The sequence below is a fragment of the Triticum aestivum genome, chromosome 6D (genome assembly GCF_018294505.1).
Source record: "Triticum aestivum cultivar Chinese Spring chromosome 6D, IWGSC CS RefSeq v2.1, whole genome shotgun sequence".
Classification (NCBI taxonomy): Eukaryota; Viridiplantae; Streptophyta; class Magnoliopsida; order Poales; family Poaceae; genus Triticum; species Triticum aestivum.
In genome coordinates this window covers 481173808-481198178 of record NC_057811.1, presented here as the reverse complement: position 1 = coordinate 481198178, position 24371 = coordinate 481173808, and the positions used below count along the sequence as shown (strand labels likewise).

Sequence of the window (24371 nt, the reverse complement as noted above, 5' to 3'; positions counted from 1 at the left end):
CAATCTACAAGTTTACCATATATGGATGAGTGTTCCGTCCTTCTCTTTACTAAATCAAGATGTGTCGCAACGAAGATCCCCTTGGTCACTATGCAACCATTGCCGCCTTTTTCTCTTTTCTATATCCTCCTCTAATGACCCACAAGTGTAGTGGATTTTATTTTAGATCTTTTGAATAAGTAAGAGCTCTGAATCCAACGAGTAGAAGGAATTGGCCTATGGAAGATAAGGTTTCACTGTAAAATTGCAAAGATTCCTTTGTTGTTTGTTTGAGAAATTGAACAAGTGCAAGAATGTAAATTTCAATAAAAGTAAAAGAGTGCAACAATAATCCTTATTTGTGCGAAGTACAGGCCGGTTGTATTCCTTATATGGATCATATTGTTCTTAAGAGGTTAGCGGGTAGATCACCATGTTGTTTTTACCTAGTTCCATTGACTGTAACTTTGTTTCCTTGATATTTGTTGTCTGGTGCAGCCTATGTTTGTGTATTCCCCTTGTACACATACATAGTTATGATTATACCCTCTTTGCAAGCACCGGCAAATACGAAATAATAACTAATATTACATCTAACCATGGCATTAAATTCTAGGGTCCCCATTAACTCCTCATGCAATAGTTCATGAATTCATGTTTCGGTAATATCTGCCACTCCGACACCCATCCTAAATGAACTTGTCACATAATGCTCTCTTCTAGGCCCATAAAGGTGAATTAACATGCAGTCGAAGTTCGCACATCACCACTAGATAATTAGACCACATTATAATATCAAAACATCAAACTTTATGCAACTTCACATGGATACTAACAACATGGTTTCTCCCAAGTTCTCATGAACGCAACGAACTACTCACAATACATTATAGTGAACATGATCATTAGGGGTAACGATATGATGCCAGTCTCAACATATAAATATATGACCAATAAACCACTAAGCATCAATTCACACCAGGAAGTGATCTCATCAACAGATCTTAGGTAATACTAGTTCATAGATTGAAAAGGGAATGAATATGGAGGTGGTGATGGTGCTGGTGAAGATTGAGTGGGTCAAGATAATCCCCTCATTGGACGAAGTGTTGGTGATGATCATTGTTTTAGATTTCCCGAACTTGAGGGGAAGGCTCCCGGTAGATCCGCCCTTCGGGAGAGAAAAGTGCTCCGGTCCGTTTCGCATCGCTCTCGATAGTGGAAAAACTTGTAAAGTAGATATAAAGTTTTCACAATGATGTAAGATTAGGAGAGCCGAAGAGGGCCAAGGGATGCCTTGTGAGCCCTGGACTAGCTGTATGGTTAGGCCGCATGGGCCACATAGGCCACGCCCTGGCCTGAATCCAAGCCCCATGGATCTGTTTTTTATTAAAAAAAACTCTCTGATTTTCTTGAAATATTTTTGGCTCTAAAAACTTATTGCCTTTGTTGATATTTTTTCTTTTTGACAGTTTTTTGGTACTCCCCCCTTGTCTGGGTATGTACTCAGGACACCAGGGATCAAGGATACACCATAGTTTTAGTTCGGCCAGGGGCTAAAACACTTTGTCAAATCAGGATCACACTCGGACACCAGGATTTTATACAAGTTCAGACCGCTATCTGAGCGTAATACCCTACTTCCTGTTGGTATTGACACGAATGGGAGTGGTACACGTTCTTTTATGTTACAATGTGGGTGGTCGGGGTGCTACCAGTGGTGGTCTGAATCTACCTAGAGTGCACGAGCACTCCTATCTCTATCCTTCTTCCTTCCTACTGCTTGGTGCTCTTGAACAATGGATACAAGTGTGCTTTGGTGGATGTGTTTTTTGCCTCCTCTCCTACTGACATTGGTCCTCCCCTTATATAGGCTGGGGGGGGGGGGGGTACCACATTGGTTGCTAACTTCTGTGTGAACACATATACAAAATGGTAGGCGTTGTGTGCAACTTGTCCTCCGTACGCTCAGTAGATGACCTGACACTGCAGGCTGTTTGGTGCTCAAGTGCCTCTGCTTGACGTGACGCACCACACCATCCTTCTTTGGTCTTGGGTCTTGCCAGGGTTGGGTCACATCTCCCGTCTCCCCTGGTCGTCATGATGATGGCCTTCCTTCGTAGGCCTCCGTCGGGCTACGTCCCGTAGCCTACATGCACATTAAATGCCTGGTCGGTGGAGCGCTCCGGAAGGCCCGTCTGCCCTTGTGACGCGTATCTCGTATGCTCGGGGCTCCAGCTCCCGATTCCGTCACTGCTGGCATATCTTGCCTCCTTGGCGATCTTCTATGGTTGATACGGTTGTGATTGTCGTCTATTCGTGTAGTCTTCTGTGTGTTATATTGTGGTCAGTGGTAAATAAAATTTACTCCAAGTTTTTAGGCTGATATGGCGATTTCCAATTAGGCTCATTTACTGAGCATAGCGTGTAAAAGGCATAAGGTTGATTATAATCTGAAAAACATTCCCAATAATGCGTAATTTATAATATAGAAATAGTGATGCAAAACGGATGTATTCTCCTCCTCACCTTCCACCTATCTAACGGTAGCATCTCCTTCACCTCAAAGGGTGCTAGAGACAATGTCCTTTCGAGAAGCCAATTATTCTTCCATGCCTCAACCCATAGTTGTCCTCTTATCGCTGCCTATTCATGGTGGAGATCGCGACAGAAGGAAATTTATTGTGTAAGTGTAGGCAGACAATGGCTTATTGGATGAGGAAAACTGAATTGATCAATGGAGCAAAAGATGCACGCCAACTTGAAGAAAAAAAAACTTTTTTATTTAAGACACATATAGAGGAAGCCGAGTTATGGGCTTTGAAATTCCATGCAGTTTTTGTATTGGATCAGACTGGTATGATATAGCACCTATTGCCTGCTATATATGCCCCAATAGGTGCTCACAAATTAAAAGTATTTTTTCTGTTCTTTTTTGGACTTTTAGTAGAATATTTAAAATATAATCTGCTTAATACTAGAAATATGTGAAAATATTCATTAAATATAAAAATATCTATACATGTTTTTGCATGATAAATATATGTACATAACAAAAACAATAAATAATAATAATGTATTGTACTTTTTAAAAATATACATGATTTTAATGGATTTTTCATGTATTTTCAAAAACTGTCATGCAACCAAGGAAAGTGTTCATATAATTTAAAATGGCCATTTAATCAAAAAGTGGTTACATATTAAAAAATTATCATGTATTTAGATAAATGTTCTTGCAATTGTAACAAAAGTGGTTATATTTTTAAAAAAATATTTGCGCAATTTTGAAAAAAAATCACCTCTAAAAATTGTACATATAACTTTGAAAAGTGGTTACATCTTGTAATTGGAAACCTCATGCAATTTCGTAATAGTGCTCATGTAGTTTGGGAAAAAATGTATACTTTAGAAATGGCTACATTTATTTTCAAAGATATATGAAAAAAATGAAAGAAAGAAACCAAAAACATAATAAAAATAAAAATAGAAAAAGAACTCGATCTCGGACCAAGGGAAGCCTGCCGTACATGAGATTTGAATCTCGGAACCTTACGGTTCAGTGGTAAGTGCGATAAGTGGACAACACAACTTCCCTGCCTACCTACTCTTTTTTCCCTTTTTGTCAAAAGTTGCTCTAGAAAAGGACCCTAGTTTTTCCTTTTCTTCCGGTTTTGTTTGGCCAGCTTTTCTTTTCTGCATTTTTTGTTTCTTTCTTTGAATTTGTAAAGATTTCTCAAATTACAAGAACTTTTTTCAAATCCGCCAACCTTTTTAAGTTTTGTCTTAACTTTCTAGTGAACGTTTTCAAATTTCATGCTTTTTTTTTAAATTTTGTGAATTTTTTTTAGTTTTTAGCAAACTTTTTTCAAAATCTCTGACTTTTCCTTTAATCCGTGATTTTGTTTTTCAAAATCGATGACCTTTTCCAAATCCAAGAATTGTTATTTTCCAAATTGGTAAAAAAATCAAATTCATGAACTTTTTTATTCAAAAGCGATGAACTTTTTAAAATTCATGAAAGTATTTCGGATCTGTGAACTATTTTTTCAAAAGTGATGAACTTTTTCTGATTTTTAAAAATCAACGTGTTCAACTTTTTTTTAAACACAGTACAGACACAAGCGCTTATATACACGCGCATACACTACCCCTATGAACGCACACACGCACACCTACCCCTATGAGCGCCAACGAGGAGCTCTCCTCGCCTGAAGGAGGCGCGAGCTGGCCCAGGCCAGGCGCGTGAGGCCACAACCTCGTTTTATTACATTTGGATTTGCTTTTCAAATATTCTAAATAAATATATAACAAAAATCACTTAACATAAACATTTCAAAAAATGTTAACCAAGTACTTCCAAAATGTTATATAGAAAATATAATATTTATGAAAAAGTTGTTTTTTTTTACATCAGTACAGACACAAGCGCTCATATACACGCGCATACACTCACCCCTATGAATGCACACACGCACACCCTACACCTTTGAGCACCTCCGAAAGACTAAGCCGGCATATCATCTTGAGATTTACGAAGTCACCGTAGGCGCTGCGTCGTCGACGGAAACGTCTCCTCCCACTGAATGCGCATCACCGGAAGTCCTGAAATAAACCCAGGAATAAATGCGAGCACCAGGATTTAAACCCTGGTGGGCTGGGGATACCACAGTCCCTCTAACCATCCAACCACAGATTGGTTCGCTGAAAAAGTTGTTGATGTATTTTAAAAATGCTAACCAAGCATTTGAATAATGTGACTATGTATTTCCAAAAAATTATCTGGTATTTGAAAAACATGTCAATATATCATTTGAAAATGTTAAATGTGCATGGAAAAAATGTTGACTATGTTTAAAAAAATTATGAATCTTGTCTCTGAAAAATGTTAATGAAACCTTTGAAAAATGTTTAAAAAGGTGGATTGAAAAAATGTTGACAATGTATTAAAAAATGTTAATATTTTATTATAAAATATATTAGACATATAGCAAAAATGTACAATGTGTGTGGAAGAAAGTAGATACCTAAAATTCCAGCTCGACGACGAGGTCCAGCATGTGGAATGGTGTGAGTGCTCCTAAATGTGCCAGCCACAATTGGCAGAACTGAGTGCTACCATGTTGAGATGCAATGCTGGGACCACCAATTAACATATGTATAATCTTTAATATATACTTTTTGGGTAATTAAATGTGAACTATTTATTTAGTTTACTTGTTTTCAAACAATTGTTACAAAAATATACTAATAAAATGTGTTCTTGTATTTGCCAATAAATGTTCATGTATTTGAAAATGGGTATTTATGACTTCAAAATCAAATGATAGCATACTTAGAAGAGTCTTATTTATCTCTGCATTCAATATTCAGATTCAGTATTCTAGAAAAATATTCAGATTTATGCAAAATAAATGTTCATGAGCTCAACAACAAAATGTTGGCATATTTTAAAGGGCACTGCTAGTGCTAGCCATCAGACTACTGAAAGATTGCGTTCATCGGACTACTTGTAGACCGTCAGATCGGAAGCAAGATGTACGTTGGATCTGATGATTTAGGCATGTGCGAAACTATCGATCTCTGCTTCACTGGGACTGCTTCCGTCAATCATGCACATGTGGTTCCCTGATTACGTGGGATTAACTGCCGATATGCAGGGGTCCTTGACTTTATGAAACGACACAGATTTTAGGGTATTTGTTTTACCAAATATTATGCAAATTTGCATCCGATGCAAATAATACGTCTGTACACCCTTGTCTATAACCTTGTGTATGAGTTCAGTGACTTTGAAACAAAATTATAGTATGTTTTCGTTCATCACAGAATTTGCTTCTATGGTGAATAAAATCAGCTTCAATCTATTTGACATTATATGTCCTATGTAACATGATATTTTGTTTCAGAAGCATCACACTCTCTTGCTTCCATCAACTAGATAATTGCTTTGGACTTGCCTCCATCAAAAAGGAAGTTATCCACATGTATGAGAAGCATCACATCTTGTTTCCATCGACTAGAGAATTGCTTCCAAATAAATATTATCTTGCTTCCATCGGGGAGAAAAAAACATTCTCAGTGTAAGTACACATGGTTCCAATTAGAACTAAGGATTTGCTTGCAAAAACATTACCACTGTCAATTGGAGAGTATGCTTCAATAGGAGAAGTCAAATTGCCTCCACTCGTCAAATTTTGCTAATTCAAAAGTTACTTAGACATCAAGTGATGGAAGGTGTGATCCCCGACAGAAGCTGAGATGATCTTGCTCGAGTATTTTGATCATCTTCACTATGTCGTCTTTGAAGTTATACCCCAAAAGTCTGATCCGTGACAATACTATGCGAACTCGACTCGTCGTCTCTGAAGTAGACGCAGCCAACCTTGGTTTTCGGGCGCCACCCTCGTCATCATAGAAAAGAATGTGATAAATCAAAAAAAATAAGAAGCATTGCTAACACAAATAAATGATTTGATGCTATCATGCACTAGAAACATATAAATTTTATTCGAGAAATCCAAATGATTGGCAGGAAAGATCTTGGCCCACAAGATTTGGTTGCATACATTTAAAGAAGCATAGATTCGCTATATGAGGAAAATAGTTGTATGGAATCAAGACATTAGAAATTAATAAGAAATTTTATTTGTTGAGTACGATACATTAAGAATGTAGGAAGCATGTAATATTGGGAACTCGACATTAGGGAACTTGGTATGAAGCATATATCATTAATAGTTGATAAGAAAGTAAGATTGGTACTATCTTGACGATGCATCAATTGTGTTTTCAACCTACAAACTGAATCGATTATCACTTCATGATGGATAGAAGCAATTTCATAGAGGAACAAAACTAAATGTTTACTAAGTAGAAACACCCTTGTTAGCAGCACTGGGTTCGTAGGTAGCATTACTTGAAAAATGGAAATTTGATAGGTAAATTGAAAACAAAAATGTCCGCCAAATGGGGAGGCACATTTCTGGAAAAATCACGGGAAACACGAAAACATGGGAACTCAACGTAACTAATCTTGTTACAAAGCATAGAAAACTGAGAATGGGTAAAAAGCTAGGCCTGGTAGCAAGATAAGGATGCATCTTCTGTGTAGCCAACTTCGTTAAAAGAACAAATTTATGTTGATAAATGGAATCATTTTTTAGTCCATCAAAACAAACTAATTACAATATAGAAGGACCCTTGTAAGAAGCCGGAAAATAATACAATGGGTGCATTATTAGTGTTAGTTCGAAGCATGAAATTTAAAATTTGAATCTGCTGCCAGTTGTAGCCCATATTTGTAGAAGTTCTATGTGCATGAAGCATTGAAAGAATTTTTGCCAAAAAAATTCTTATCTTAATTTGAAGAACTGCTAATTCGAACTAGGTAATAAGCATGATTGTCTGCCTCCGTATATATGGGTGATTGAATGGTCTAAATACTCCAACTACAAAATTGTATGAGGATTCATAACCTAATAGACGAACAGAACAGTACTAGGCAGACAAAGAACATAAATACCAATAAGTACTCGGTAGACAATGAATTAGAAACAAAATTGGAATGTGGCAATTGCAAATTATCAAATTGGGGGCAATTGACACAGTACAATACCTTCGATTTCGAGATGGGGCATTTCAAATGCCGGAAGCCACTGCAGGTTCTTCGGGCGCAGCCGATTCAGCGAAGCACCAAATCACATATGACATACTATCATATATTGTCTATCAGAACACTCGGTTTTTATCTCTAAATTAGATGCTTAGCAGCTTAGGCTTAAACTCGCCCAGGCTTCACAAAAGTTCTGGCTCCGCCCCTGAGTGAGTGCGAAGGAGCAGGGGAACAAATCTGGGTGGTGAGTTGGATCTTGGTTGTGCTGCTTGACGATTAGGTGAGAAGGAGGCTGCTGGCGAGCGCCGACGTCAGAGAGGGCGGGGCGGTCAGTGCAGTTGACGACAAGCTCGGGGAGGTGTGTGTGATGCGAGTGGAGGTGGGGCGAGTTGAGAAAGAAGCAAGAGGTGAGAGCCAAGGTGGTGCGATTGGCGGCGAGGTTGCCTGCGAGATGTGGTGAGAAAGGGCAGCGGGATGCAGATGTGTGATTAGCGAGAAAGTTACGTGCAAATGATGTGGGTCGTCAGCTCTCTTTTTTGCATGTGAAGCAAGTGAATTAGGGGTATCTTCACCATGAGATTCTAGTAGACTCGACGACTGTCGAGAAGTCTGACGATAGCGTCGTATCAGACTATAGATAGGAAGCATTTGCCTATTTTAATATAAATATTCATACACACTTTTATATTTTATGTTATGTTACTATCTTCATAGTGTGTAGTAAGATAAGTGTAATGTCATGTAAACCTTCATGTATTAGGTTATAGCTTCATATTGTATTGGGATATGTGATCTCACGGTAACTAGCTAAGTTACTCAATTTGCCTCTCTTCTCATTAACTCAATGCCACATAGATAATTTGGCTGTGTTGAAGCCTATGTTACTTTTGAAATTACTCCCACTATGACCAGTCTTAGCAACAACCCAGTCTGGCTTTCCCAGGTAGTCTTAGTGTCTTGGTTGGGGTGGCGAGGTGGAGGTGTCCAATGTAGGAATAGTGCCCTCTCCTATTCCCGTTTTGTCGGCGCGCTTAGCATCGGTGGAGGTGTGTCTTCGATGGATCGTTATGTATCCCGTCAGTATTGGCCTTCCATGGATCCGTCTGGATTTGGTTGGCACGCATGGTCCTTGGAGTTTCTACTATGGGGACCGCGGTCGCCTCCATCTTCTGGTTTACCTTGACAACTTTTCTGCCGACACTTCTACAAGTTTTTGGATTTAAACAAGTTTGTTCCGTTGCGACGAAGGCTGAGAGGCGGCTACGAGCTTTGCTCACGACGCGATGCCGGTATATGCAGAAGGAAGAAGACTTCGGCATCCCAAAAAATTGGATGTATTTCTCATTTTCTACAATGATATATTTTAGGGTGTGGCTAGATCTCAGTCAACTGAGATTTAACCAAGTCTTAGTCAAATAACGTAACATGTAAGAAAAAAAAAAGAAAAATAAATAAAAGAAACACGGATCTCAATGTAAGATCTGACGAATATAGCATCGACTGAGACATAATCAAGTCTCAGTCGACTGAGATTTAGCAAGACTGGTATTTCTAAGGGTCTGTGCTACTTAATATATGATGTTTGACCTTCCTAAAAGAAAAGTTTGAGCATCGTTTTTGTTTCCGTTATGCGTGCCATGTTGCAGACGAACAGAACGTCGGATAGGTCTACCGGCCGGAGTGGTTTATAACTTTTGAAATGCACGGACGAAGAACCACTAATGAAGCGGGCAGATGCATGTTGAATTTTGTATATACATGACAATGACCAGCCAAGTTCATATTTGAGCACGGCGAAGACTGCAACTGATTGCAACTGCCAATCATGAAGGCACCTGACAAATGGCGTCCCGAAAAGAAGCATCAATAAACTAACGGCGGTCAGTGCTCAGTAGTGCGCGGGCTCAAACCCCCTCATCGTCACCTTCTTCTTCATCCGCCCCACGTCGTCTCAAACCCCGACCCTCGTCGTACGTCCTTAACAAATCCGTCGGTCGCTCGTTCCTCGGCGAGGGCATGGCGCGCGCGGCCGCGATCGAAGCCCGGATGGACACGTAGCGCGCGTCGCCCGGCCTGAAAACAAAGGGCGCTGTCGTCAACCTGGGGAGAGGACAAACATGCCAGCCACGACGTACGACCACATCAAACATCGAGATAACCCACAGGATTCAACGTCTAGCGCCCCTAGAAAACTCAGCCTCCCGCTACCCCACTAACAAAGATCTCGCCATTACAGACATGCGCGCCATGACAAGCCCTCCACGACCTCGCCCCACCACCTCCCCTCCCTTAAATTCATGCACAACCTCCTCCCCAAAAAGTTCAGACCAGAGAGAGAATTCATCAATGGAGCTCCAGTTCCAGCAGCAGCAGCAGCAGCAGCAGCAATGCCAGTACGAGGCGGCGGTGGGCAAGGCGGCGGCGGCGGCGGCGAAGGGGAGGGGCAGCAGCAAGTGCAAGTTCGTCGGGGTGCGGCAGCGGCCGTCGGGGAGGTGGGTGGCGGAGATCAAGGACACCACGCACAAGATACGGGTGTGGCTCGGCACCTTCGAGACCGCCGAGGAGGCCGCGCGCGCCTACGACGAGGCCGCCTGCCTCCTCCGGGGCTCCAACACGCGGACCAACTTCGCCACCGCCGCCCCCGCCGCCGCCTCCTCGCCGCCGGACTCGCCGCTCGCGTCCAGGATCCGCACCCTGCTCACCCACAAGAAGCTCAAGAAGAGCGCCTCCCCGCCGCCGCGGGCGCCGTCCCAGCAGCCCGCTGTTACCATCGGCCTCGCCACGGCAGCTAGTAATGCCAGCGCCGGTAACAGCACCGGCAGCACCAGCTCGACCATCAGCTTCGCCATGAGCGCCGGTGGAGCCGCCGCTCATCACACTCCCACTCCCGGCCTCTCTAACCACATGACCTACCACCAGTGGATCAACCACGGAGGCGAACAGCTCCATCAACACCTCGAGCATCAGCCATGGCCGGCAACACTCAGCCCGGCTGCCCCGACGCTCGCCGCGCGACGCAACGTGGCCGAGTGCCGGGTGATCGCGGACGCGGCGAGGCCGGAGAAGCAAGAAGACACCGCGTCGCCCGGCGCAGCCATGAGCGGGGTCGTCCAGCAGGAGCAGGACGACGGGTTCGACATCGGGAGCGACCCCTGCGACTCGCTGTGGGATCTGCCGCCGATCTGTCAGCTGTCCTGCCTGGCAGGTCTCTCATCATGCACTAGAGGTTGAAGGTTTCGCCGGCGGCGAGATCATCTTGAGGAGGTTTCTCGCTCGGTTTAGGGTCCATTTTCTGCCATCGGGAGCCAATTCCATACAGAAAAAGATTGTATGAGGAATGATGGCCAAGCAAGCAGAGTAATGTGACAGCGGATGTCAGAGATGAGATGAGTGGATTTTGAAGTGTTGAACTTTTTTGTAAGAGAAATTTATCTTGTGCCGTAGAGGTGTATCACCCTCGTGCACACCAATAATAATGTAATTCTTGTGGTGGGTAATCCTGGGATTTATAGTAGTAGTTACGACACGGGATGCGGCTAGAGACTTGGTTAAGTCACAGTCGAGTGACGTTAGTATGTTTCTTTTTTCTTTTACGTTTCTCTTTTTATCAACTTTTCATACTTTTTTCTCTTGATTTATGTTTTAAATGATTCTTTTTCAATCGAGGTTACAAATAAATGAAATGTGTTAATGTAATTGCGCACGGTCGGCGGTTGTCACACCCGATACCGGGCCTAGGTGAGACAACTGTCGCGCGCCTATGCATCAGGTGGCCTATAGTCATGCAAGGTGAGATTAAGCAGACATAAATCAGTGGATCATAAAAGCTTATATGTTTACTTTATGAATTTCTTTGCATCTACAATAGCTGAATAGACATATTATATTCACTAGTCGCTTCCCACCCGCTAGTCAAGCCTATTATTGGAAGTCTTCCGCATTCTTATGTAAATCGATGAGTACATAAGAAAATAGAGGAAGTAAGGGTGAGTACGAGAAATCATACCTAGCAAGCGGATACTTCACTATTTAATAAGGTGGTATGATGGTGTATCAACAGATGAACTGAATTTAAAGGATAAAGAAGATAATAATTGACAGGATTGAATTAAAAAATGAAAAAAAGGAACAATAAAAATAAATTCAATAGAAATGGGCAAGGAAATTATTGGCGTCACACATGACCATCAAGCTTCCCAGCCCAGGAATCATAGCAAGGGGTGAAATTCGACACTTGTACACTCTTAAGCTGAAGGGGGTACCCCAACGTCGACAACCTCTGCCTTAACCACATGGGACGGGTTCCAGAAGAGTAGAGCCCTTTGGTCCCCTGAGGTACGACAACTTGACTTGCTAGTATTGGTCGCTCCTAGGATCCATCACCGCTACCGGTTCGAAACAAGTGTCGTCCCTACTGAAGAACTCAAACAGTACAATAACTGAACTGTGACTGGTACAATATGTTTGCGGTCATGATACCAATGTAACAAAGCGAGATGACTAAGCAGATTAATGACGAATCTTAGAACTATATCTGAAATGATATGCTCATAACTCTGCTCAAACTCTCTCTCTCTCTCTCAAATAACACACAGGATATCAATAATGATCAAGGTGCAGTCGCATAATCAACGAGAAATGAATAAAATAACTGAAAGTTAGCAAAGTAGCGCGCAAATTTCCGGACTGAACAGTCCAGACATTTTTTGTCATCCAGCGACGACACCAAAATTGTTCGTACCAGCCTAGATGTCCGAACTGATGAGGACATAGACCTGGGGTAGGGCAATAGGCCTGACCTATACCTCCTACCTAAGGTCCTTGTCCTAGAAGCAAAGAGGTTCAAGAGTAAATTGAAGGGACCCAACAAAGGTGTCGAGTGTAATCCACTCGACCTACCATTCACTCGGAGACCCCCCTTTGTTTCTGTCACTCGACCACTAAACCACTCGACGTGCAGAAGACCTAAAGCCACTCTGCGCAGCAACGGTCGGGCATTTACTCTTAGACTTAATAGTCATTTATATTACTTTACTACAGACGTTACCTGTAACGCTCCTACTTTATGAACATTGAACTCCTTGTAACATGGGCTGGCCGGGGTCCTGGCGCACTCTATATAAGCCACCCCCTCCACTGACACAAGGGTTCGCACCCCCTGTAACAACATGCATATAATCCAGTCGACCGCCTCCGGGCTCCGAGACGTAGGGTTGTTACTTCCTCCGAGAAGGGCCTGAACTCGTAAAACTCATGCGTACAGCTTCTCCATAGCTAGGACTTTGCCTTTACATCCCTACCCCCCATTCTACTGTCAGACTTAGAACCATGACAGTTGGCGCTCACCGTGGGGCAGGTGTTTTAGCGACTTGTTGGAGAAGTTGCAATTTTTCTGATCCCCATCAGTATGGTTTCAGGCGGAGGATTGACCGACGGCCGCGAGATCCGTCTCGGCGCGCTCGTGTTCGTCGTAGACGAATCCGCTTGGCTCCAAGAGGCTCCACTCGACGTCGAGGCGCTCCCCGTCCACGGGGCAACGCACTTTCGCACGTGCGTCCGCGGCGTCCTCCTGCGGCAGCCGTCGACCCAGTATCGGTCGGCTCCTGTGGCGTCTTCACTCCTTGCAGCCCGCCGGCACAGGCGTTCCGGTCGGTCGAGGCTCCAGCGGTGGGTGAGGCACGCGGTGGCTCGCCAGTCGGCCACCCCTCAAGTCGCGGAAATCGAGCCCGACGAAACTCTCTACGGCCTGTTTGACCTGTCGACTGGCTCCGTTGAGACCGCATCCGAGTGCGACAGCAGTGACCCTGCGGCGGAAGTCCTGATGGTCAACAGACCGCGCAGTCCTCCTGGCTTCCCCCGCGTCGACGGTGGTGATGGCGGAGGCGATCCGTCGCGTGCCCACGAGGAGTACCGCCCCGAGCCCCTCTCTTCGCAGCAGAGGGAAGAGCTTCGCCGCCGTAACATGGATGCACTTCACACTCCTATCGTTGGAGAAACCCCCGAGGCCCGGGCCTTGGAGGAGGTGCACCTGGCCAACTTGGCTGAGCGCACTTGACTGGAGAATCTCCAGCACGCACTCGACGAGCGTGCTCGGCAGCGAGTTCCTGAATCCAGTCGACGTCAACTCTTTCCGCCTCCAACCCAGGTATATCGAACTCCGATCCAGAATCTCACAGCTGCTGCCCGAATAGCAGAGTCGATTCAGCCTTCCCAGTCGGAGGCTGGTAGGGGTTTGATGCAGATCCGGGCTTTGCTCCGGGCGGCGAGGGAGCAGAACACAGCTGTGTCACAGTCTCGGAATAGGATTCATAGTAGGTCTGTGATGGCAGATACAGTTCAGTCGGCTCACAGCCCGAGATCACCTCCAAGGCGTGAGGGGCGTGGAGATCGACAGGATCAGTACAGGAACCGTGAGCAGTACGATCGTCGTCGAGTACCCACGCCTCCCCCAAGGAGTGGGTCATACGCGCCTCGGCAACACGATGACAGACGCCCTCACAGTGGTGGGTGAAGGATTCCAGTCGACCCCCGGGAGCCGGGCTTTGACGCGAGATCCATTCTCGTTCAAGGTCTGGTTGACAGGAACAGAGCACACAGAGATGGCCACGATAGAGATTACCCGACTGGCAGCAGGGTGCATGTTTCAGGTCCCGAGTGTTTCAAGAGAGCCATCAGAGCAGCAGTGATTCCTCCCAACTTCAGGTTGGCGACTGGAGTCAGCAAGTTCACTGGTGAATCCAAGCCTGACACTTGGCTTGAAGACTACCGAGTGGTTGTGCAGATTGGTGGTGGTAATGATGAAGTGGCCATGAAGCACCTTCCTCTGATGTTAGAGGGCTCGGCCAGAGCGTGGTTGAATCAGCTAGCACCTGGCAGTATTTATAGCTGGGAAGAGCTTGCCTGAGTATTTGTCAGAACATTTGAAGGTACATGCAAACGGCCAGCAGGGCTGACAGAGCTACAGTCTTGTGTGCAGAAGTCGAATGAAACTTTGAGAGATTATATCCAGAGATGGATCACGTTGCACCACACGGTGGAGAATGTGTCTGATCGCCAAGCAGTTTGTGCCTTCAAGGAAGGCGTCAAGTATCCGGAATTGAATCTCAAGTTCGGTCGGACCGGAGATATGTCTCAGAGTCGAATGATGGAAATTGCCACCAAGTATGCTAATGGTGAAGAGGAGGATCGGCTCCGGAGTGGCAAGCACAAAACAGTCGCCCACGAAACCGGGGGAGGGAACTCCAGTCGGAAGCAGAAGCGCAAAGTCGAGCCAGCTGCTCCCGGGGAAGCCTTAGCTGTGACTCAAGGAAAGTTCAAGGGGAAGCCCAAAGGGCCATGGAACCCCAAGAAGGTAAAAGATCAAGATGGAAATGATGTGTTGGATTTACCGTGCCACATTCACATCAAAAAAGATGAGGAGGGTAATCTCATTTACCCGAAGCATACCACTCGACAATGCCGTCTCCTAATCCAGCAATTCCGAGAGAAACAACCCAAAGAGAAGGAGAAAGAATCAGACAAGGTTGAGGATAAGGAAGAGGACGATGATGGTTACCCCCACGTCAATTCAACTCTGATGATTTTTGCTGATGTTGAGAGCAAAAGTGGACTGAAAGTCATCAACAGAGAAGTGAACATGGTCGCCCCAGCGACGCCCAGTTATTTGAAGTGGTCTCAGGCTGCCATTACATTCGACCAGTCTGATCACCCAACACACATAGCCATCCCTAGGAGGCAAGCGTTGGTGGTCGACCCAGTCGTCGAAGGCACTCGGTTGACTAAGGTTCTGATGGATAGTGGCAGCGGCCTGAATATACTGTATGCAGAGACCTTGAAAGGAATGGGCATTCCGATGTCCAGACTCAGTGAAAGCCATATGAGTTTCCATGGAGTTACTCCTGGCAAGAAGGCTGAATCACTCGGCCAGATCGCCCTTGATGTGGTTTTCGGTGATTCCAAGAATTACCGCAAAGAAAAGTTGACGTTTGAAGTCGTCGATTTCCAGAGTGCTTATCATGCTATCCTGGGCAGGCCGGCTTATGCACGTTTTATGGCTCGACCATGCTACGTGTACCTCAAATTGAAGATGCCTGGTCCCAAAGGAGTCATCACTATCACTGGCAATCAGAAGAAGGCAGAAGAGTGCTTCCAGAAGGGCTCAAAGATCGCCGATGCACAAATGGCAGTAGTGGAATTACAAGAGTATCAAAAGAACGCAGATCCGAGTGATTTGTTGCGAGCAAAGAAGCCTGCCACGGATTCAGCATTTCAGTCGTCTGGTGAAACGAAGCCGATCATATTCACCCGACCGATCCCAATGCTGCTCCGACTCACATTTCGACAACGCTCGACTCCAAATAGGAAGAAGCGCTCATCCAGTTCCTCCGTGAGAACTGGGACATCTTTGCATGGAAACCTTCTGACATGCCGGGTGTTCCCAGGGGGCTGGCTGAGCACCGTTTGCGAGTCGACCCAAAAGTGAAACCAGTCAAAGAACATCTTCGACGGTCCGCCGTACAGAAGAGAAAAGTGATCGGTGAAGAAGTAGCTCGGCTCCTAGCAGAGAGATTTACCACTCCGAGTGGCTAGCCAATGTTGCCATGGTCCCCAAGAAGAACGACTCACTTCGCATGTGCATTGACTTCAAGCATATCAATCGGGCCTGCCCGAAAGATCACTTTCCTCTACCCCACATCGATCAAATAGTCAACTCGACTGCAGGGTGTGAGCGCTTGTCCTTTTTGGACGCTTATTCCAGGTATCATCAGATCCGACTGTATGGACCCGATGAGATAAAAACAGCTTTCATCACTCCATTTGGGTGCTTCTGTTATGTCACCATGCCATTCGGCCTGAAGAATGCTGGAGCTACATTCATGAGGATGATTCAGAAGTGTTTACTCACTCAAATCAGTCGGAATGTGGAAGCATACATGGATGGCATTGTGGTCAAGTCACGTAAAGGTTCCGACCTGCTGACTGACCTTGCTAAAACTTTTGCCAACCTCAGAAGGTATGATATCAAGCTTAATCCATCAAAGTGCACATTCGGAGTTCCGGGCGGAAAATTACTCGGTTTTCTCGTTTCCGAACGAGAGATCGACGCTAACCCAGAGAAAGTTGGTGCCATTCTCCGAATGAAACGCCCTGTGCATGTGCACGATGTTCAGAAGCTTACAGGTTGTTTGGCCGCCTTAAGTCGATTCATTTCTCGCCTCGGTGAAAAGGCATTGCCTCTTTACCGACTGATGAAGAAGTCTGATAAGTTCGAGTGGACTCCTGAAGCTGATGCAGCATTTGTAGAGCTCAAAGCCCTGCTTTCCACCCAGCCGGTGCTTGCTGCCCCAATCAGCAAAGAGCCTTTACTGCTTTACATTGCAGCCACTGGACAAGTCGTCGGTACAGTACTTACGGTCGAGCGGGAAGAAGAAGGAAAAGCCTATAAAGTTCAGCGCCCAGTATATTATGTTTCTGAAGTTTTGACTCCATCAAAGCAAAGATATCCACATTATCAGAAGCTTGTTTATGGGATTTATATGACCACGAAGAAGGTTGCACATTATTTCTCTGACCACTCCATTACAGTCGCCAGCGGCGCTCCATTATCAGAGATTCTGAACAACAGAGATGCAACTGGTCGAGTGGCAAAGTGGGCGATTGAACTTCTTGTTGGAAATATGCCCTAGAGGCAATAATAAATAGGTTATTATTATATTTCCTTGTTCATGATAATCGTTTATTATCCATGCTAGAATTGTATTGATAGGAAACTCAGATACATGTGTGGATACATAGACAACACCATGTCCCTAGTAAGCCTCTAGTTGACTAGCTCGTTGATCAATAGATGGTTACGGTTTCCTGACCATGGACATTGAATGTCGTTGATAACGGGATCACATCATTAGGAGAATGATGTGATGGACAAGACCCAATCCTAAGCCTAGCACAAGATCGTGTAGTTCGTTTGCTCAGAGCTTTTCTAATGTCAAGTATCATTTCCTTAGACCATGAGATTGTGCAACTCCCGGATACCGTAGGAATGCTTTGGGTGTACCAAATGTCACAACGTAACTGGTTGGCTATAAAGGTGCACTACAGGTATCTCCGAAAGTGTCTGTTGGGTTGGCACGAATCGAGACTGGGATTTGTCACTCCGTGTAAACGGAGAGGTATCTCTGGGCCCACTCGGTAGGACATCATCATAATGTGCACAATGTGACCAAGGAGTTGATCACGGGATGATGTGAGTTACGGAACGAGTAAAGAGACTTGCCTGTAACGAGATTGAACAAGGTATAGGGATACCGACGATCGAATCTCGGGCAAGTAACATACCGATAGACAAAGGGAATTGTATACGGGATTGATTGAATCCCCGACATCGTGGTTCATCCGATGAGATCATCGTGGAACATGTGGGAGCCAACATGGGTATCCAGATCCCGCTGTTGGTTATTGACCGGAGAACGTCTCGGTCATGTCTGCATGGTTCCCGAACCCGTAGGGTCTACACACTTAAGGTTCGATGACGCTAGGGTTATAGGGAAAGTTTGTACGTGGTTACCGAATGTTGTTCGGAGTCCCGGATGAGATCCCGGACGTCACGAGGAGTTCCGGAATGGTCCGGAGGTAAAGATTTATATATGGGAAGTCCTGTTTTGGTCACCGGAAAAGTTTCGGGTGATATCGGTAATGTACCGGGACCACCGGGAGGGTCCCGGGGGTCCACCAAGTGGGGCCACCAGCCCCAGAAGGCTGCGTGGGCCAAGTGTGGGAGGGGACCAGCCCCAAGTGGGCTGGTGCGCCCCCCCACCAAGGCCCAAGGCGCATGGGAGAGTGGGAGGGGGCAAACCCTAGGTCCAGATGGGCCTTAGGGCCCATCTAGTGGGGCGCCCCCCCCCTCTCCTCCCCTTGGCCGCCCCCCTTGATGGGATCTAGGGCTGGCCGCCTCCTCTTGGGGTGGGAACCCTAGAGGGGGGCGCAGCCCCCTCCCCCCCTATATATAGTTGAGGTTTGGGCTGCCTAAGACATGAGAACGTCTCTCTTTCGACGCAGCCCTACCCCTCTCCCTCCTCCTCCTCTCCCGCGGTGCTTGGCGAAGCCCTGCGGGATTGCCACACTCCTCCACCACCACCACGCCGTCGTGCTGCTGCTGGATGGAGTCTTCCCCAACCTCTCCCTCTCTCCTTGCTGGATCAAGGCGTGGGAGACGTCACCGGGCTGCACGTGTGTTGAACGCGGAGGCACCGTTCTTCGGTGCTCAGATCGGAATCAACTGCGATCTGAATCGCTATGAGTACGACTCCCTCATCCGCGTTCTTGCAACGCTTCCGCATCGCGATCTACAAGGGTATGTAGATGCACTCCCCTTCCCCTCGTTGCTAGATTACTCCATAGATTGATCTTGGTGATGCGTAGAAAATTTTGAATTTCTGCTACGTTCCCCAACACTTCTTCCCTTGGATATCAAGTTTGAGGCAAAGAAAGCTATCAAGTCCCAAGCAATAGCAGATTTCCTCGCCGAGTGGATCGAACAGCAACTGCCGACTCAAGTCCACTCGGAGCACTGGACCATGTTCTTTGATGGTTCCAAGATGCTGAATGGTTCCGGTGCTGGGGTGGTACTGGTATCCCCCCGAGGAGACAAGCTCAGATATGTTCTCCAGATTCACTTTGATTCCTCCAATAACGAAGCGGAATATGAAGCACTCTTATATGGGTTACGTATGGCCATCTCACTCGGCGTCCGTCGCCTCATGGTCTATGGCGACTCAGATTTGGTAGTCAATCAAGTGATGAAGGAGTGGGACGTCAGAAGCCCAGCTATGACTGGTTACTGCAATGCGGTGAGGAAGTTGGAAAAGAAGTTTGAGGGGTTAGAGCTCCATCATATACCCCGACTGGAAAATCAAGCAGCCGATGATTTGGCAAAGATAGGTTCCAAGAGGGAAGCCATTCCCAGCAACGTGTTTTTGGAACACATTTATACACCTTCAGTTCAAGAAGATCCTTTCACTAAAGAGCCCCCGCAGCCTAAGAGCGCCACAGATCCGACTGAAGTCGAAGTCCCAGCCGTGGTCGACCAGATCATGGAGGTTTTGGTCATCACTCCCGACTGGACAGTGCCATACATTGTGTATATCCTTAGGAAAGAACTCCCAGAGGATGAAGAAGAGGCTCGACAGATCGTCCGTCGATCCAAAGCCTTTACTGTGATAAAAGGACTACTGTTTAGGGAAAGTGTAACTGGAGTCAGCCAGAAATGCGTCACACCAGAAGAAGGTCGAGTGATCCTCAACGACATCCACTCGGGGACCTGTGGTCATCATGCGTCCTCTCGGACCATTGTGGCCAAAGCATACCGAGCCGGATTTTATTGGCCACGAGCAAATGAAATGGCGAAAGATATAGTCGACAAATGTGAAGGCTACCAGTTTTACTCCAATATGTCCCACAAGCCTGCGTCAGCCCTGAAGACTATTCCACTCATCTAGCCCTTTGCCGTTTGGGGGTTGGATATGGTTGGACCCCTGAGGACTGGTAGGAGCGGCTTCACTCATGTGCTTGTAGCAGTCGACAAGTTTACCAAGTGGATTGAAGCCAAGCCTATCAAGAATCTTGAAGCCAGTATTGCCGTGAGCTTCATCAGAGAATTGACATTCAGATATGGAGTTCCGCATAGCATCATCACTGACAACGGGTCAAACTTCGATTCTGATGAGTTCAGAGCCTTCTGTGCTTCCCAAGGCACGCGAGTCGACTATGCTTCAGTCGCCCACCCCCAGTCGAATGGACAAGCAGAAAGAGCAAATGGCTTGATTCTCAAAGGACTGAAACCCCGACTGATGCGTGATCTCAAACACGCAGCAGGCGCCTGGGTCGATGAACTTCCATCAGTTCTTTGGGGATTGAGGACAACTCCCAATCGGTCGACTGGCCGAACTCCATTCTTCTTGGTTTATGGAGCTGAAGCTGTTCTACCGAGTGACTTGCTTCACAATGCACCCCGAGTCGAGCTCTTCTCTGAAGATGAAGCAGAACAGGCCCGGCAGGACGCAGTCGATCTCCTAGAGGAGGAAAGAGAGATGGCCTTAATCCGATCGACCATTTATCAGCAAGACTTGCGTCGATTCCACGCCAGAAACATGAGGGGCCGGGCCTTTCAAGAGGGAGACTTGGTTCTTCGAGTGGATCAGCAGAAACCACACAAGCTTGCCCCTGCTTGGGAAGGTCCCTTCATTGTCACCAGAGTTCTCCACAATGGAGCATACCATCTTTACAATGTCGAGCATCAGAAAGACGAGCGACGGGCTTGGAACGCGGAGCTGCTCCGCCCCTTTTATACTTAAGTACTCATTCGGATGTGATGTAATAAGAAGTACCTTTGTAGTTTGCTTATCAAAGACAAGAGCTTTACAGTCTTCCTAAATGGTTGTTGTTACTTTTGTTTATGTCTGAAATCCCCCAGTGGGTGACTTTGCCGCGAATCCGTTTCACCTAAGTTTGAAAAATCCTACCGAGTGGTGAGCAAGCCTCTCACTCGGGGACTTAGCCGCAAATCCGTTTCACCTAAGTTTGTAAAATCCTACCGAGTGGAGAGCAACCCTCCCACTCGGGGGCTTAGCTGCAGTCCAGTACTCACCTAAGTTTGAAAAATCCCACCGAGTGATGAGCAAGCCTCTCACTCGGGGGCTTAGCTGCAGTCCAGTACTTGCCTAAGTTTGAAAAATCCCACCGAGTGATGAGCAAGCCTCTCACTCGGGGGCTTAGCTGCAGTCCAGTACTCGCCTAAGTTTGAAAAATCCCACCGAGTGATGAGCAAGCCTCTCACTCGGGGGCTTAGCTGCAGTCCAGTACTCGCCTAAGTTTGAAAAATCCCACCGAGTGATGAGCAAGCCTCTCACTCGGGGGCTTAGCTGTAGTCCAGTACTCGCCTAAGTTTGAAAAATCCCACCGAGTGATGAGCAAGCCTCTCACTCGGGGGCTTAGCTGCAGTCCAGAACTCGCCTAAGTTTGAAAAATCCTACCGAGTGGTGAGCAACCCTCCCACTCGGGGGCTTAGCTGCAGTCCAGTACTCGCCTAAGTTTGAAAAATCCTACCGAGTAGTGAGCAACCCTCCCACTCGGGGGCTTAGCTGCAGTCCAGTACTCGCCTAAGTTTGTAAAACCCTACCGAGTGGTGAGCAACCCTCTCACTCGGGGGCTTAGCTGCAGTCTAGTACTCGCCTAAGTTCGAAGTCCATCCCTATCCGCAAGGACGACGAAGTGCAGGTCGACTGCAACCTTCTCCTTCGGAGCTGCGCCACAAGTACAACGTGTGCTCCTGCCCTATCCGCAAGGACGACGAGGTACAAGTCGACTGTAACCTTCTCCTTCAGAGCTGCGCCACAAGTACAACGTACGATCCATCCTCGTCCGCAAGGATGACGAGGTACAAGTCGACTGGGATCTCCTCCTCAGAGCCGCATCTCAAGTACAAAGATTATTCTGAGTGAAGAGCCAAATCCACTCGAAGGCAAACACAAGCATATTCAGAGATAAACCAAGTTCAGATAAATCCTAAAGTTCCGGACAACGGATCAAAAGTATTCGAGCACCAAGCCCGAAGAAGTTTAACGATTACACAATCACTCGGCATTCCGAGGCAAATAAAAGTGGAGCATAATGTTTTTCGATCACGCGTCAGGAGAAGGACTGGCTGGGTCGCAGAAACTGTCAAGGTCTATGTTGTCTGCAATGCGAGTGGCAGCGTCAAGAAAAGTGTCCATGAAGGATTGGAAGGTGTGCCTCTTTGTGTTAGCAACCTTGAGCTCCGCCAGCTTGTCTTCTTTGACGTCTTTGCAGTGCACTCGGACCAAGGACAACGCGACATCAGTGCCACAGCAAGCAGATGACTTCTTCCACTCTTGCACTCGGTCAGGTATTTGATTCAGTCGAGCCATCAGAGACTCGAGATCTTGAGAAAGTTCTGCCTGAGGCCAGAGTTCAGCATCAACCCGAGTCATCGCTGCCTTCAGGCAAGCAAGATAAGCAACCGCGCTGTCCATGCGAGATTCCAACCGCAGCACATTCATCGCAAACATCATCCTTGACTGGACAATTTATGGGATCGAGACCCGTCTCGACCCACCCAGTTTCCGCTTCAAAGTCTTGGCAAAGCTCTGCACAGTCGAGTAAACGATGAGTCGACGATATAATCAAGCTGGACAGCCGACCGTAATAAGTCAGTCAATCATCAGTACCTTCAAGTTTTAGGACCAGCTTTGCAGCAAGCTGGCCCAGATAAGACTCCAACTCGCCCTTCTTGGCCTTGAGACTCCCAAGCTCGTCAGTCAGCTTGTCCTTGCCTTTCTTCAGTCGCTCGACCTCCCGATTGGCGTCAGAGACAGCAGCCTTCAGTTTGGAGTTCTCCTCTTCTAACTTACCGACTGAAGCAAGCTTCTTGTCAGCAAGCGCCATTTTCTCTCGCGCTTCCTTCTGTGCAGCAGCAAGATCCAGATCCTTCTTCTCCAAAGCCTGCTTCATTTTCTCTACAGACGGGCTTGGAGTTGACGGTTTTCACTACATACATCTGCTCGAGTGGAGTCACTCGGTTCAAAAAATGGAAAGGAGAAGGGCCGGCAGTGAGAAAGACATTTGTCGATTGGTTACCTCCCATGGCAGCTACTTCATCACGAGCACTCTTGAGATTCTTCTGGGCCAATTCCAGATCAAGGTTGAGGCTGATTTGCTGCTTGTTCATTGCGGAAAGCTGAGCCCCAAGATCACAAGATTTCTGCAGTTTAAGCCATATCAATTGACCAGGATAAAAAGACATCACAGTGATAGCTACTCTAAGACTACCGCCGAATCAAACATTCAACGGCAGTCTCGGGGACTACACCCAGTGGGTGCACTTGGCGTGCCCCCACTGGTTTGAATAAACACTCGACATGGTCTACCCATTGCGAGAGTAAAAAAACAGTTCTCAGACCATAGTCGACTGCCCGCAGTCAACCACGGTCTCGGGGACTACACCCAGTGGGTGCACTCCGCGTGCCCCCACTAGTTCTGGTGTCATTCGACTTGGCCAGTCCAGACCGAGTGACAAAATTCAGATTCTCAGACCAGTTGACTGCCCGCAGTCAACTATGATCTCGGGGACTACACCCAGTGGGTGCACTAAGAGTGCCCCACTAGTTCAAAAATTCAATCCAAGACGACTCAAATTGACTCGTGCAACTTCAAAACAGTCACACCCAAGTGGGTGATCGGACGAGAAATATGATCAATTGAAAATCAACTAACCTGGACATTGGTCTGCAGAGCAGCTCCGGCGTTGAAGGCCACCTGACTGGCCTCATGCACCACTTTCATCTGCCCCATCACAAGGTTCAACTGAAGAAGAGCTTCCTTGGCGACAGACGGTGGGTCGTCCGGGGTTTAGTACGCAGTAAAAAGCGATGATGGCAGAGCAGTCGGAGCAACCGCTGGGTCTGATGCATGGGGTTGTATTGGTACAGCAGAAGTCTGAGCAGCTGATCCTGATGTGCAATCAGTCGACAGCGGGATAGCGAAAGTGACGTTGGTACGTGCCGGATCTGACGATCGCTCCCAGGCATATCAGTCGACTGAGGAACCTGGGCCTCAGGCGCTTTCCCGCTCAGTTCCTTGTCCCTCCTCCTCCTTCCCCTCAGTGGCACTTCTTCTTCATCGTCCGGGAGCACAACAACGTCCCATGGCGCTGCAACAAACAGAGAAAGTCAAGGAGATAGCTGACAAACAATCCAGTCGT

General features: G+C 46.6%; 1 protein-coding gene across 1 annotated transcript; it reads left to right on the top strand.

The window, feature by feature from the left end:
- Positions 1 to 9874: 9874 nt before the first annotated feature.
- On the top strand, positions 9875 to 11272 carry LOC123142168 (ethylene-responsive transcription factor ERN1-like). Its single transcript, XM_044561170.1, has one exon. It carries the CDS (start codon positions 9941 to 9943, stop codon positions 10823 to 10825), a length of 885 nt encoding a protein of 294 aa, XP_044417105.1. The 5' UTR covers positions 9875 to 9940; the 3' UTR covers positions 10826 to 11272.
- Positions 11273 to 24371: the final 13099 nt, after the last annotated feature.